Source organism: Cajanus cajan, chromosome 6, assembly GCF_000230855.2.
Source record: "Cajanus cajan strain Asha chromosome 6, NIPB_CcT2T_4, whole genome shotgun sequence".
Classification (NCBI taxonomy): Eukaryota; Viridiplantae; Streptophyta; class Magnoliopsida; order Fabales; family Fabaceae; genus Cajanus; species Cajanus cajan.
The window spans coordinates 9,673,063-9,685,837 of NC_138522.1; the positions used below are offsets into that span (position 1 = coordinate 9,673,063).

Sequence of the window (12,775 nt, forward strand, 5' to 3'; positions counted from 1 at the left end):
CACTCAACAAATATCAAGAAACACAACAGAAAACTCAGAAGGTAAAACAGAAAACATTTAAAATTTGCCTCTTACAATTATCAATACATTATCTTAGGGTTTCCTATAGGAACCCATAGAAATCTCAATTCATACAGTTGAGAAAAATCCCTCATACATAGACATACAAAAAATACAACAAACACAAGATTGGGGGCCAATCCCACTACCCAGCATACAATCCCACACCCAGAGCAAGATTTCTCACTCCCCCTTACCTCGATAAGCAGAAGCCGAATCTTGTTTGGTCGCCCCCTCTAGGTTTCCCTTCGCCTTCAGAGAGGAAGGAGGAAAAATATTGGAAAATGAAAAAATGAGTTTTAGAGAGTGCAAAACGCTCTATTTATAGGCATCAGGCCGCGGCCAGAACGGCCCGTTCCGAATCCGGAACGGCCCGTTCTGGGCACATAGAACATGGTCAAAAATCTCTCCCAGAACGGCCCGTTCCAAACCCAGAACGGCCCGTTCTGAGTCAAGACTTTGTCCTTTATAAACACATCCGGAACGGCCCGTTTCCAAAGTGCAACGGCCCGTTCTGGGTTAAAATTTTACCCACGCATGCTTGATTTGGAACGGCCCGTTCCCAAACTGGAACGGCCCGTTCTAGAGCTATGAAAATTCAGAATTATTAATTAATAAATAAATAAATAACATATATATATATATATCAAATTAAAATAAAATATCAATATAATTTAAAACATGATTTTCTTCAAATAATAATTATAACAAAATATCATAATTAATAATATTTATACAAAATAATTTTCATAAATGATTATTATTAAAAACCTTTAAAACTTCAATCAAACCCATTTAATTAATCAAAATAATTATAAGGAAATAATCTTCATAAATACAAAAATAAATAATAATTATTCGTAGTATTAATAGGAAAAATTCGGGGTGTTACAAATATCATTCTAGATTTGAAGGATTATAGACAAACATTAAAAGTAGTAATACAATGTGTATGTATGTGATTTGTCGTTTTCTTTTTTATTAATTTGCATTTAAATTTAATGATAATTATTATATAAAAAAATTGGCTTAAAATTGATATAGTTATACCTACAAAAATTTATATGTGATTTATTCATTTACTTTTTTTGTAATATATTTATTAAGTATTAAAGTCTACAGAAAAGACCTATAATCCCTTTAAAAAAAAGTCCCATAATAATAACTCCACTGATTTAAATAGGTGAGAATAAAAGAGAGAAAAAAAAATTAGGTCAATCCAAAGTTAATTAAAATAGTTGTTTAGATTTTGAAAAAATAACAAATAAAAATGTTGGGTCCAATATGGCCCAACCTGATTAAACCGACTCGCCCGATCCGAGACTTGACCAATTCAAACCCAACAAATTCGAATCATTATAGTAGTTGGAAATGGGTTGATTTTTTTTAGTCGATTTGGGCTGGGCATTTCAACCTGAACCGGTCCAAACCCATCTCGTGCTCAGGCCTAATACTCTCATTGGATACGCTCCCATGTATGAAACATATTTAATGAGAGCATGAACATGTCTTATTATGAGAGGTGAGAAAAGTAGACCATAGCTTCTAAATTATATAAAAATAATTAATGATGAAAATTAAAACTCAATTATAGACATTCTCATATAAGATTAATACTATTATTCCTTTCACAACTTAATATTACTACCACTACAATTATAACTTCTATCACCATTATTATCGTCGCTATTATTGTTGTTGTTATCACCATTACTATATCGTGACAACAAGTAAAATAACAATGACGATGATAGAGGTACTGGTGAAGGTTACAACGATGGCTACCAATGATTTTAATAGTTGTGGAAGAGATAATAGTAAAAATTTTATAAGAAAATATCTATAATTAAAATTTAATCTTAACTATTAATTATTTTTTATCAATAATCTAAAAGTTATGATTTACTTTTCTCATCTTTAATAATAAAACATATTCTCATATATATATATATATATATATATATTAATTTATCTATATAATATATCGATACAAATATAACATATATTTATATATAATTGTTTTAAATTTTAAGAAATATATTGATATAACTTTTTTTTATATTATTGAATTGTTTACTATTTATGTATGCTAATAATGAAAATAGGTTAAATCCTTACACAAGGGCTATAACTAACTCATTATATTTATATTAAACTAGTTTTATTTTTTATTTTTTATTTTAAAAAAATAGGTTTGTTCAAAACTTTTATCAAAACAATTTTTTGTATGAAATTAAAAATATTTAGTTTAAAAATTTGAATTCTATATCATTTAAAAAGCTTTTTAAACCTAATAGGTTGGTTTATCTTAAATAAAAATAAATATTATTTATTACTATTCTATCAAAATTGTTATTGTAACTTTACTTATATAAAATAAACAATAATAATAATTATTATACTAAAGTCTTCTTAGTATATTTTTATTCCAAATGTTATCTTATTAATTATATTAATCTATTTATATGATATGCATATTAGTTGTATTAATAAACTTATATATCATTTGTATTTGTATTAGTATATGTGATTTCTATATTAAAATTAGGAATGGAAATATGATAGATAAGACTATACTTTAAATATAAAGGTGAAACTTATTCTATAAAATTAAGTCTAAACTTGACATATTATTTATCATAAGTTTTATTATAAGTATGATTTGATTTTTATAAAAGTTTGACATGACCTATAAATCTATTTAAAAATATATTTTGCATTAACAACATTAAATAGGTCAATAAATTTAATTTTAAATAAGTCAATAATTATATTTTTAAATATATGTGTGAGTTTTTTAATTAATATTATAAAATAATAGTTTTCTCTATTATTATTAAAATTTAAAATTCAAAATAAAAAATAACTTAAGAGAAATAACTTATACATACCACATACAGTAATGTACATTCACACATGTAATGAAAGCATATAATCTTATCTAAAGAAAGCTTTCTAAATGTTCCTTAATTTTCATTTGAAATATTATAAATATAAACACAAACATGAAAATGAAGGAAAAGAGGGAACAAAGTGACAAGTAGAATTTATATTTTTAATTTCTTGATTTTGTATGAATAAAGAATATAATACATTTAAATGTTGTGAAAATGTCAAAAAGATTAATAATTTAATTTTTTGTATTAAAATTTATTTATTTAATTATATTGTTAATAATGTAATACGCATATAATTTTTTATTATATTATATAAATAAATAAGTTAGCTTATTAGACTTGACAAACTTTTTAATAAGTCTAAATTTAACTTTTTAAATAAATAATTTTTTTAAAGCCTTAATTTATTTATTTATCTTATTAAATAGGTCAAACTTTAAACGTATAAAATCATAAACTCCTGTTTAAAATCTAACTTATTTTTATCCCTAATTAATATATGTGATATTTATATTTACATATTGAATTTTTTATATGAATATTAATACAAATTGAAAATAGTTTTCCATTGTTATGTCATCTATAATTTGAAAAAATGTTACATTTTGTAATATCGTCAAAATTTGGGGATAACATTCACAAGAAAAAATATATTTGAAAACAAGTGAAATTTTGAGGATACAAAATACAATTATACTTAATGCTTCATCAACATTCTATTTATATTTTAACAAAAATTGATGAAAGATAGACTTTGTAACATTCTAATATTTAGAAACAAAATTCACCACAAAATAAATGTTTGAATATAAAATACAATTAAGTCTATTAAGTAAATAATTTTACATATTAAATACATTTTTTATAATTATAATATTGATATAAATATTCATTAGTGTTTAAACATATATAAAATAAATATTTTTTTAAAAATAGAATTTATTCCCTAGTGACACAATACAATTTATTCCAATAAGGCTATAATTTAAAATAAAATAAATTGATTAAGCAAGCTAAATAGTTAATATTTATGACAACTAATATCTGTCACATTTATGTTTTATTTAATATATTTATATATTTATAATGCGTTAAAAGTTGTGAAAAATATGGGGCAAGAAGACGAAACATTAACAATTTATAATAAAAATAGTAACCGTGATTAAAGAGAAACCAAGTTTAATTATAATTAACACAGGTGACATTCATTCCGATTCAGGAGTCTCTTCTGATGATTCTTTTCCGCAAATAAACAATAAACAATAAAGACAAGAAAAGGAAGAAAAAAATCTAAAAAATAAGGAGAGAAAGGGAAGTTAAAGGGGTGAATGAGTTGTGAGTTGTGAGTGGTTACAGTTACTGACTTGGCTCTCTGTGTTCCTCCTACACACTTGCATTTCCGTTTGCATAAGCTGTTTCTTGTGCTATCTTACTTCTGTTCTTTCTGCAGAGTACTTGTTATTGTTATTGTGTTTTCACTTGTAGTTTGAACACCCCTTAAGTCCTGGATCCCAAAATTTGGGGTCAGAAAGATTAAGGTTGTCCAACTCCACTGCAAGCATTTTTCTTTTTTCTTTATCTTTATTTTTCTTTGCATACTATAATATTCTTTAGTACTTGTACGTGTGCTGTCAGCTATCACGGTTTGTTTGTGCTGTGCACGCCTTGTTCTGATTTCTTAGAAGTTTTATTATATTTGTAGTGAGAGACAGAGTTGGGAGAGGTAGAAGAAGTGGTCTACCATGGGTGACAAGTCCCAAGTATTGGAGGCTGTGTTGAAGGAAACTGTAGATTTGGTAACAGATCTGAACAACTTTGAGAGAGCCTCTTAATTCCTCGCTGTGTCTCTTTGTTTCATTGATGGTTCTTGTTTTTGGTTGAATGTAGGAGAACATTCCCATTGAGGAGGTTTTCGAGAATCTCAGATGTAGCAAAGAAGGTCTCAGCAGTGAAGCTGCCGAGGAGAGGTTGGTCATTTTTGGACACAACAAGCTTGAAGAGAAAAAGGTTCACACTTTCACTCTTCCTTTTATTTTTCTTCTTCTTCTTCTATTCATGGAATTTCTTTGTCACTTGTTGAATAAGACCTACTTAAAAAGTTTGAATTTTGAGGAGGATTGTCTTTCTGGGTGTTTTTCAGGAGAGCAAATTCTTGAAGTTCTTGGGGTTTATGTGGAATCCTCTGTCTTGGGTTATGGAGGCTGCTGCTATAATGGCAATTGCACTTGCTAATGGAGGGGTGAGTTGAGCTAACGCAGCTTTGGGAGTTCTTAATTGTTATGGCTTTTATTGATTAATTGAATTGTCCCTTGAATTTTTGTGCAGGGGAAGCCCCCTGATTGGCAAGATTTTGTTGGTATCATCACCTTGCTTATCATCAATTCAACTATTAGTTTCATTGAGGAGAACAATGCTGGTAATGCTGCTGCAGCTCTCATGGCCCGGCTTGCTCCGAAAGCAAAGGTGCCAAGTTTAGCTTCTTTCAGTTTAATACTTTATTCTTTTGATATCTATGTTGTAAAATCTTTTTCTTTGGTAAGGATTTAACTTCTATTTATGTTTCCCCTCATAGTTTCATTCCTTTTGTCTTTGTTATAAAGGTTCTTCGAGATGGTAGATGGAATGAGCAAGATGCCGCTGTCCTGGTTCCTGGTGACATAGTTAGCATTAAACTTGGTGATATCATACCAGCGGATGCTCGTCTTCTTGAGGGGGATCCTTTGAAAATTGATCAGGTGTGTGTCTAATATGTTTGCCCTTATCATTTTCCATCTCAATCATATAAATTCACTGTTTTGTCCATTATATGCCAAATGATTTAGTGTCACTCAGCTTGTCCTTATGCTATGTACTTTTTCAGTCTTCTCTTACTGGCGAGTCCCTGCCGGTGACGAAGGGACCTGGTGATGGAGTGTATTCTGGTTCTACCTGCAAACAAGGAGAGATCGAAGCTGTGGTTATTGCCACCGGTGTTCATACCTTCTTTGGGAAAGCTGCTCACCTTGTAGACACCACTAACCAAGTGGGACACTTTCAAAAGGTAACATAAAAGTAGGCATTGTTTTTTGGCATCCTCGGTGTTGCTTTTGTGCTTAAGATTTAATTTGTTCCATTTTCTGCTTATGTTTAGGTCTTGACTGCAATTGGGAACTTTTGCATATGTTCAATTGCTGTGGGGATGATTATTGAGATTATTGTTATGTATCCGATCCAAGATCGAGAATATCGCCCTGGAATTGATAACCTTCTTGTACTTCTCATTGGTGGAATTCCAATTGCCATGCCAACTGTACTCTCAGTTACTATGGCCATTGGTTCTCATAGGTTATCGCAGCAGGTCAGTTAGGTTCAGTTGAGTGTGTTTGGTGGATATAAAGTGTGTTTGGATATGAATTTAAAAGTGTTTTGGGAGCTTCTTTACTGAAAATTAAGAATTCTTTTTTTAGTAAAAATGTTTTTCTAAGTTTATATCCAAATAGACTCATAGACAATAATTAATGGTTCATGGGTTATGATGTTTGCAGGGGGCTATCACAAAGAGGATGACAGCTATTGAAGAGATGGCAGGCATGGATGTGCTTTGCAGTGATAAGACTGGGACCTTAACATTAAATAAGCTTACTGTTGACAAAAATCTTATTGAGGTTGGATGCTGGTTACTTGCAGTGATAAGACCAACACTTTTGAACCATATGCACATTTTCTAATTATTTTTGTTTTAACCAATAAGGTTTTTGCAAAAGGAGTGGATGCAGATACTGTTGTTTTGATGGCAGCTCAAGCTTCAAGACTTGAGAATCAAGATGCAATAGACACTGCCATAGTAGGGATGTTGGCTGATCCAAAGGAGGTTAGTCATTGATATATTGTTCACTGCGATTCTTTTGATGACATACTGCAAGCCTCATAATTTTTCTGTATTCAAGTTTGTAAATTAATTTTCTGTTCTAACTTGCTGTTATCAAGGCTCGTCTTGGTATCCAAGAAGTACATTTTCTTCCTTTCAATCCCACTGATAAGAGGACAGCATTGACTTATATTGATCGTGATGGTAAAATGCATAGAGTAAGCAAAGGTGCTCCAGAACAGGTAACTTACTAACATTGTTCTCATAAATTTCTGTTAAAGTCTCATTCTTTTTCTGATTTGTACGATTATGCCATGATTGCTAGATCCTTAATCTCGCGCACAATAAATCAGACATTGAACGTAGAGTTCATGCAGTTATAGATAAGTTTGCAGAGCGGGGTTTACGATCCCTTGCAGTAGCATTCCAGGTAATTGATTCATTGGGTACTCTCTTAAATGTTAAATGATACTTGATGAATGCTATAATTGTTTACTTAGGTTTATCCATTTTATACAGGATGTTCCAGATGGAAGGAAAGAGAGTCCAGGTGGTCCATGGCAGTTTATTGGCCTTTTGCCTCTGTTTGACCCACCTCGGCATGACAGTGCAGAAACAATACGCAGGGCACTAAACCTTGGAGTGAATGTCAAAATGATTACAGGCATATTACATATTTACTTCCCCACTTAGAGACCAATTAATCTGATTTCCATCATGGACACAGCATAATTTATTTTTCTAATCTTATTAATACCATATCCTCATAATTTCATTCATTTATATATCTTTCTTTTTCTTCTCAGGGGATCAGCTAGCTATAGGAAAGGAAACTGGCCGTCGCTTGGGAATGGGAACAAATATGTATCCTTCATCTGCATTACTTGGGCAGGATAAGGATGAATCCATTTCTGCTTTACCCATTGATGAACTAATTGAAAAAGCTGATGGATTTGCTGGTGTTTTTCCTGGTATGCTTTTATGTTGATCATACTGTTTGTTTTGAAAGCTGTTGAGCATATATTGGGAGAAAGATTAACAGGAGAAGTATATGCTTATTTCTCATACTAATTGGTTTATATCTTGCAAGAACACAAGTATGAGATTGTTAAACGCTTGCAAGCTAGGAAACATATTTGTGGAATGACCGGTGATGGAGTGAATGATGCGCCTGCACTCAAGAAGGCAGACATTGGTATAGCTGTTGCTGATGCAACTGATGCGGCTCGGAGTGCATCTGATATTGTTTTAACAGAACCTGGCCTCAGTGTTATTATTAGTGCAGTCTTGACAAGCCGAGCTATCTTCCAGAGAATGAAAAATTATACAGTGAGCAGTTGAACTTCTTTTGCAGTTTCTTATCAATCATTTCTTATGCCATGATAGTAATTCATCGAATTTTCTATTTATTTTTGAGGGAATGTGTTTTGTTCAGGCCTTGTGCACTTGGCCTTATAGTATAGTTTTTTTGACCCATTTGTTTATTCTTTCATGCAGATTTATGCTGTCTCTATTACAATTCGTATTGTAGTAAGTTAATTTGCAGCTCTGGAATATATTTTCCACCTTAGATATCATCATTGATGAAATAGGTCATGGGGATTGGTCTAATATTCTGACGGTATTCCTGCAGCTTGGTTTCATGTTACTGGCTCTCATATGGAAGTTTGATTTTCCACCTTTTATGGTGCTTATTATCGCCATTCTGAATGATGGTTAGCTGTTTCTTTTCTCCCTCGGCTTGCCTTTGTGATTGAGTTTTATCCGCAGCTAATATTCTGGTAATCTATGACATTGTAGGTACTATCATGACAATTTCAAAAGATCGAGTAAAACCATCACCTCTGCCTGATAGCTGGAAACTATCTGAGATATTTACTACTGGCATTGTGCTCGGAAGTTATTTGGCAATGATGACGGTCATTTTCTTTTGGGCAGCATACAAAACTAATTTCTTCCCGGTATATCTTTTGACGATTTCCATCCCAAATTATTCTTTAGTTTAATTAAATTTAGTCATAATTGGAGTTTATTGTGACATTGATGCATGCGACATTACGTCATCCTTGTACTATGAAATATTTTTTGATTCATGAGAATTGAACTTTGGTACCAAGAGGGTTTACAACAACTCACTTTGCTCAACTAATTGAGTGAGACTCCATTAATATTATGAAATATGATTCTATGATTCACTGACGTTACAATTTAATGTTTCCTAATTAATTGTTTGTCAGTGCCAATTTATGCCTTTACCTGGATTCTGTGTTGCTATTGATGATTTTTGGTGATTCATTCATTTATGTTACCTGGTACTTGTTCAGCGAGTATTTGGAGTTTCTACTCTTGAGAAAACTGCTCATGATGATTTTCGGAAACTGGCCTCTGCAATCTATCTTCAAGTGAGCACTATTAGTCAGGCCCTAATATTTGTGACTCGGTCCCGGGGTTGGTCTTATGTTGAACGTCCTGGTATTTTGCTCGTGACAGCTTTCGTGATTGCTCAGCTGGTAAGTCAATTAACTATGTAGAATCTATTTGAATACAAGTTTAGTTTAGAAGAGTTTTTGGGAGTTCTTCTACTGGGAAAAAATGCTTTATTTTCAGCAGAGAAGCTCTTAACTATTATCCAAGCAAGTTCTTATTCTGTTACAATATTTCAAATTACATCAAGGATCACTTTGGTGATTGATTCGTTTTTTCGCAGATTGCCACTTTGATTGCAGTATATGCCAACTGGAGTTTTGCTGCGATTGAAGGCATAGGTTGGGGTTGGGCTGGTGTAATATGGTTGTATAACATAATATTCTACATCCCACTTGACATCATCAAGTTTTTAATTCGATATGCTTTGAGTGGGAGGGCTTGGGAGCTTGTCATTGAGCAAAGGGTAAGTAGAGCATTTGTTACTAACTTGTATCCTATGAAGGCATTTATTAGTTATTAGTGACTACCTTTTGCTACATGCTCATGGATTTTTCATTGTCATGTAGATTGCATTCACAAGGCAAAAGGACTTTGGAAAGGAACAAAGGGAACTTCAATGGGCCCATGCACAAAGGACATTGCATGGATTACAGCCACCTGACACCAAGATGTTCACTGAGCGCACACATTTCAACGAACTCAATCAAATGGCTGAAGAAGCCAAACGGAGAGCCGAAATTGCAAGGTAGACATCATTATTTAATCATTTGGTCTTGTGTCAGTAACATCACAACATTGCTATATGCTAACCACGTAAGTTTATGTATTTATTTGTTTCCTTTTTGTGTAGGCTGCGAGAACTGCATACACTAAAGGGTCATGTGGAATCAGTTTTGAAGTTGAAGGGAATTGATGTAGACACAATTCAGCAAGCATACACGGTCTGAATATGGTTTTATATATTTGCATACTGATACTGTAAAGGGGATGTTGCCGAATGCTGAGAGGAGTAGAAAGTAATGATGGTTACACTGTAGTCAGTTCAATTTCTTCTCACCATTTTGACCACTTAAAAGAGTGCTTTGAAAGGTCTATCTATGTATCTTGTTTTTCACTATAGCTGTCACTTTTTTCTATACAGTTTTCATAATGCAATTTAGAGTTCATCTTCTATGCTTCTGAACCCAAATTCCACTGTACTTCCCTCAATCATATCCCTCAAGAGTTCAAACTTCAATTTATGAATATAAGAAAAGCACGTTATCTTAAGAGTTCAGTTTTGATTTTATGTTATATCGTGTGTGCTTGCGCTTGCGTGAGAAATATAAACTTGGGACGTGTTGGAACATGATTAATGCTAAATTCTCTATTGAAATGGAGAATCACTTTCAGATTCATGTTGAGTGCGTGATAGGTGAATGAAATTGTGTTCCGTCATGTAAAGAAAGCTTTAGATTTTTTAATATATGGTCACGACATATACTAATTTATTCTCTCACCACGGTTGAAAGAAAGATTTAGTTTTATATATCGTAAAGTGAACAAATCTTTAAATACAAGAGGATTAACCTTGAGTGGAGTGGAAAAAAAATAAGATTGGCATTTAAAATTAAGGACTTAGTCGAAATATTCACTGTTTAAAGATTTTTAACACTATTTTTAAATCATGAATTGTTTTATAGTAATCGAGTTGATGTTAATGAATTATTAATGGGCCAGATCTCAGGACTTCTAACAAGGATTGATGAGTTTAGTGGAAGAGGCTAGAAAATGTCATTCAAATGACAACTATAAAAAAAATACAGAAAATGGAACTATTGAATTATAGTTGAGCTAAGGGAGCAAGGCAACTCAAACTCATTTAGTTAGCAGGTTAAGTAAATTAAGTTAAAATTAAGTTTTTATATATATATATATATATATATATATATATATATATATATTCTTCTAATTAGGCTCGATTAAAATTATAGTGGATTGAATTGAGTTAATATATTTTGATTTATTTGACTCCTCTATCATTAACTCAAATAAATACAAATGTATTATTTTTATTATTTAATTTAAAATGTATTATGATTTTAATCTAGTAAAATATAAAAATTGATACAATCTTACTTTAAAAATTAAAAAAAAAACATTTTTTTATCTCAAATATATTCACATGATAAAGATCATCACATTTAAAGTATTGTTCACTTTCGTACTTGTTAAGTTATTATTAGGATCGAGAATGAGTTAAGTTAAGTCAAGATCGATTTAACTCGATTTAACTTAACAATATTTAACTTGGTTCACAATTCGATTCGAGTTTAACATAAACCTTTTTTTCTAACTTGAACTAGTCTCAGTTCAAGCTCGCTAGTAGATCAGTTTAACTTGTTAACTTGAATCCTATGAACTAATACTCAATTTTATTTAATCTTATACATTCCAAATTTTCTATATAATAATAGATTTTAGATAAAATGGTTGTTTATTTTTTTTAAAAGACAAAACATAACTTATTTTATTAGTTTTGCAAGATTACAATATATAACTCTAAATAAACATGCTTACAAATAAAATCTATAAAAATTAAAAATACTTCATCTTACATAAAATAATAGAAAATTCAATACATAACCATGAAATTCTAAATTGTTCACTTCTTTTATTATTATTAAGTTGTAACTAAGTTTTGAAAGTTCTTTCAAATTTTAATAAGCTGAAAATAAATATAAAGTTAATTATATAAATTAGATATTTACATGTAGAGTTGATTCATGAATTAAATGAGCTAAATTATATACGGTCAAAATTTGACTAATTTATTTATCAAGTTCAATTTTTAGTTCAAGCTCAACTTAGTTGATTCATGAACCAAGTTCAACAAGTTAATCATCAAATCAAATTTCAAACTATTTTTTAATTGATTCGGTTCATTACCACCTAATCACAATATTGTCTTCAAAAGGTGTGGATTAGGGAGATAAATGTGTTTACAAACTACTACCAATTCCGACCCCTAAGTAATGTGAGAATTTTTGACATATCTAATAACTTTAATTTATTTAAAATTTGAATTTAAATATTTTAGGCATGCAAATATTCATTTAATTTTTTTTATCATGTGCAAGTACGTGATTAGGTACTTGGTAATGACTTTTAGCCTTTTGGCCAATGGCAGATTAAAAAGGTAATAAGTCGCAATCAATGGCTGACTCAATTGCATAATATGAGAAAGCAACCACTGCAATTTATTGCGAAAGGATAATGGAGAAAAGAATCATGGTGGATCACAAATTTGGATGGCGTGAAACCAAAGGGAAACGTGGTCAATATTCAATCCAGGTTTCATTTATTTATGGAGTAGAGACTTTTGATATTAATATGCAAATTTTACACTATTCTTGGCTCTCGTCCTTGTCATCATTGCGTGTTAAAAGCCAAATACATTCATACTTACTTATCATCCTTCAGAATTATTTGTTAGTGCAGAAAAGTGACGATGAAAGTGTTGGGTTTCATCTATTTCTTTTTCTTTTTATTTTAATAATAGTAT

At 31.0% G+C, this 12,775-nt stretch overlaps 1 protein-coding gene across 1 annotated transcript; it reads left to right on the forward strand.

Annotated features, from left to right (window-relative positions):
• Positions 1 to 4,243: 4,243 nt before the first annotated feature.
• LOC109812439 (ATPase 11, plasma membrane-type) lies at positions 4,244 to 10,500 on the forward strand. Its single transcript, XM_020376402.3, has 22 exons — positions 4,244 to 4,495; positions 4,660 to 4,753; positions 4,845 to 4,964; positions 5,098 to 5,196; positions 5,283 to 5,420; positions 5,558 to 5,692; positions 5,818 to 5,997; positions 6,088 to 6,294; positions 6,482 to 6,601; positions 6,688 to 6,807; positions 6,924 to 7,046; positions 7,130 to 7,234; positions 7,324 to 7,468; positions 7,611 to 7,775; positions 7,895 to 8,133; positions 8,302 to 8,334; positions 8,438 to 8,519; positions 8,605 to 8,765; positions 9,129 to 9,314; positions 9,512 to 9,694; positions 9,798 to 9,976; positions 10,082 to 10,500. The coding sequence occupies exons 2-22, from the start codon at positions 4,700 to 4,702 to the stop codon at positions 10,176 to 10,178; spliced, it is 2,871 nt and encodes a 956-aa protein (XP_020231991.1). The 5' UTR covers positions 4,244 to 4,495; positions 4,660 to 4,699; the 3' UTR covers positions 10,179 to 10,500.
• Positions 10,501 to 12,775: the final 2,275 nt, after the last annotated feature.

Bases quoted from the DNA above. Each gene is read 5' to 3' on its own strand.
- LOC109812439 (XM_020376402.3), top strand. From the start codon at position 4,700: ATGGGTGACAAGTCCCAAGTATTGGAGGCTGTGTTGAAGGAAACTGTA. The intron at 4,754-4,844 runs GTAACAGATCTG...GGTTGAATGTAG, and splicing joins TGAAGGAAACTGTAGATTTG to GAGAACATTCCCATTGAGGA. The intron at 7,469-7,610 runs GCATATTACATA...TTTTCTTCTCAG, and splicing joins GAATGTCAAAATGATTACAG to GGGATCAGCTAGCTATAGGA.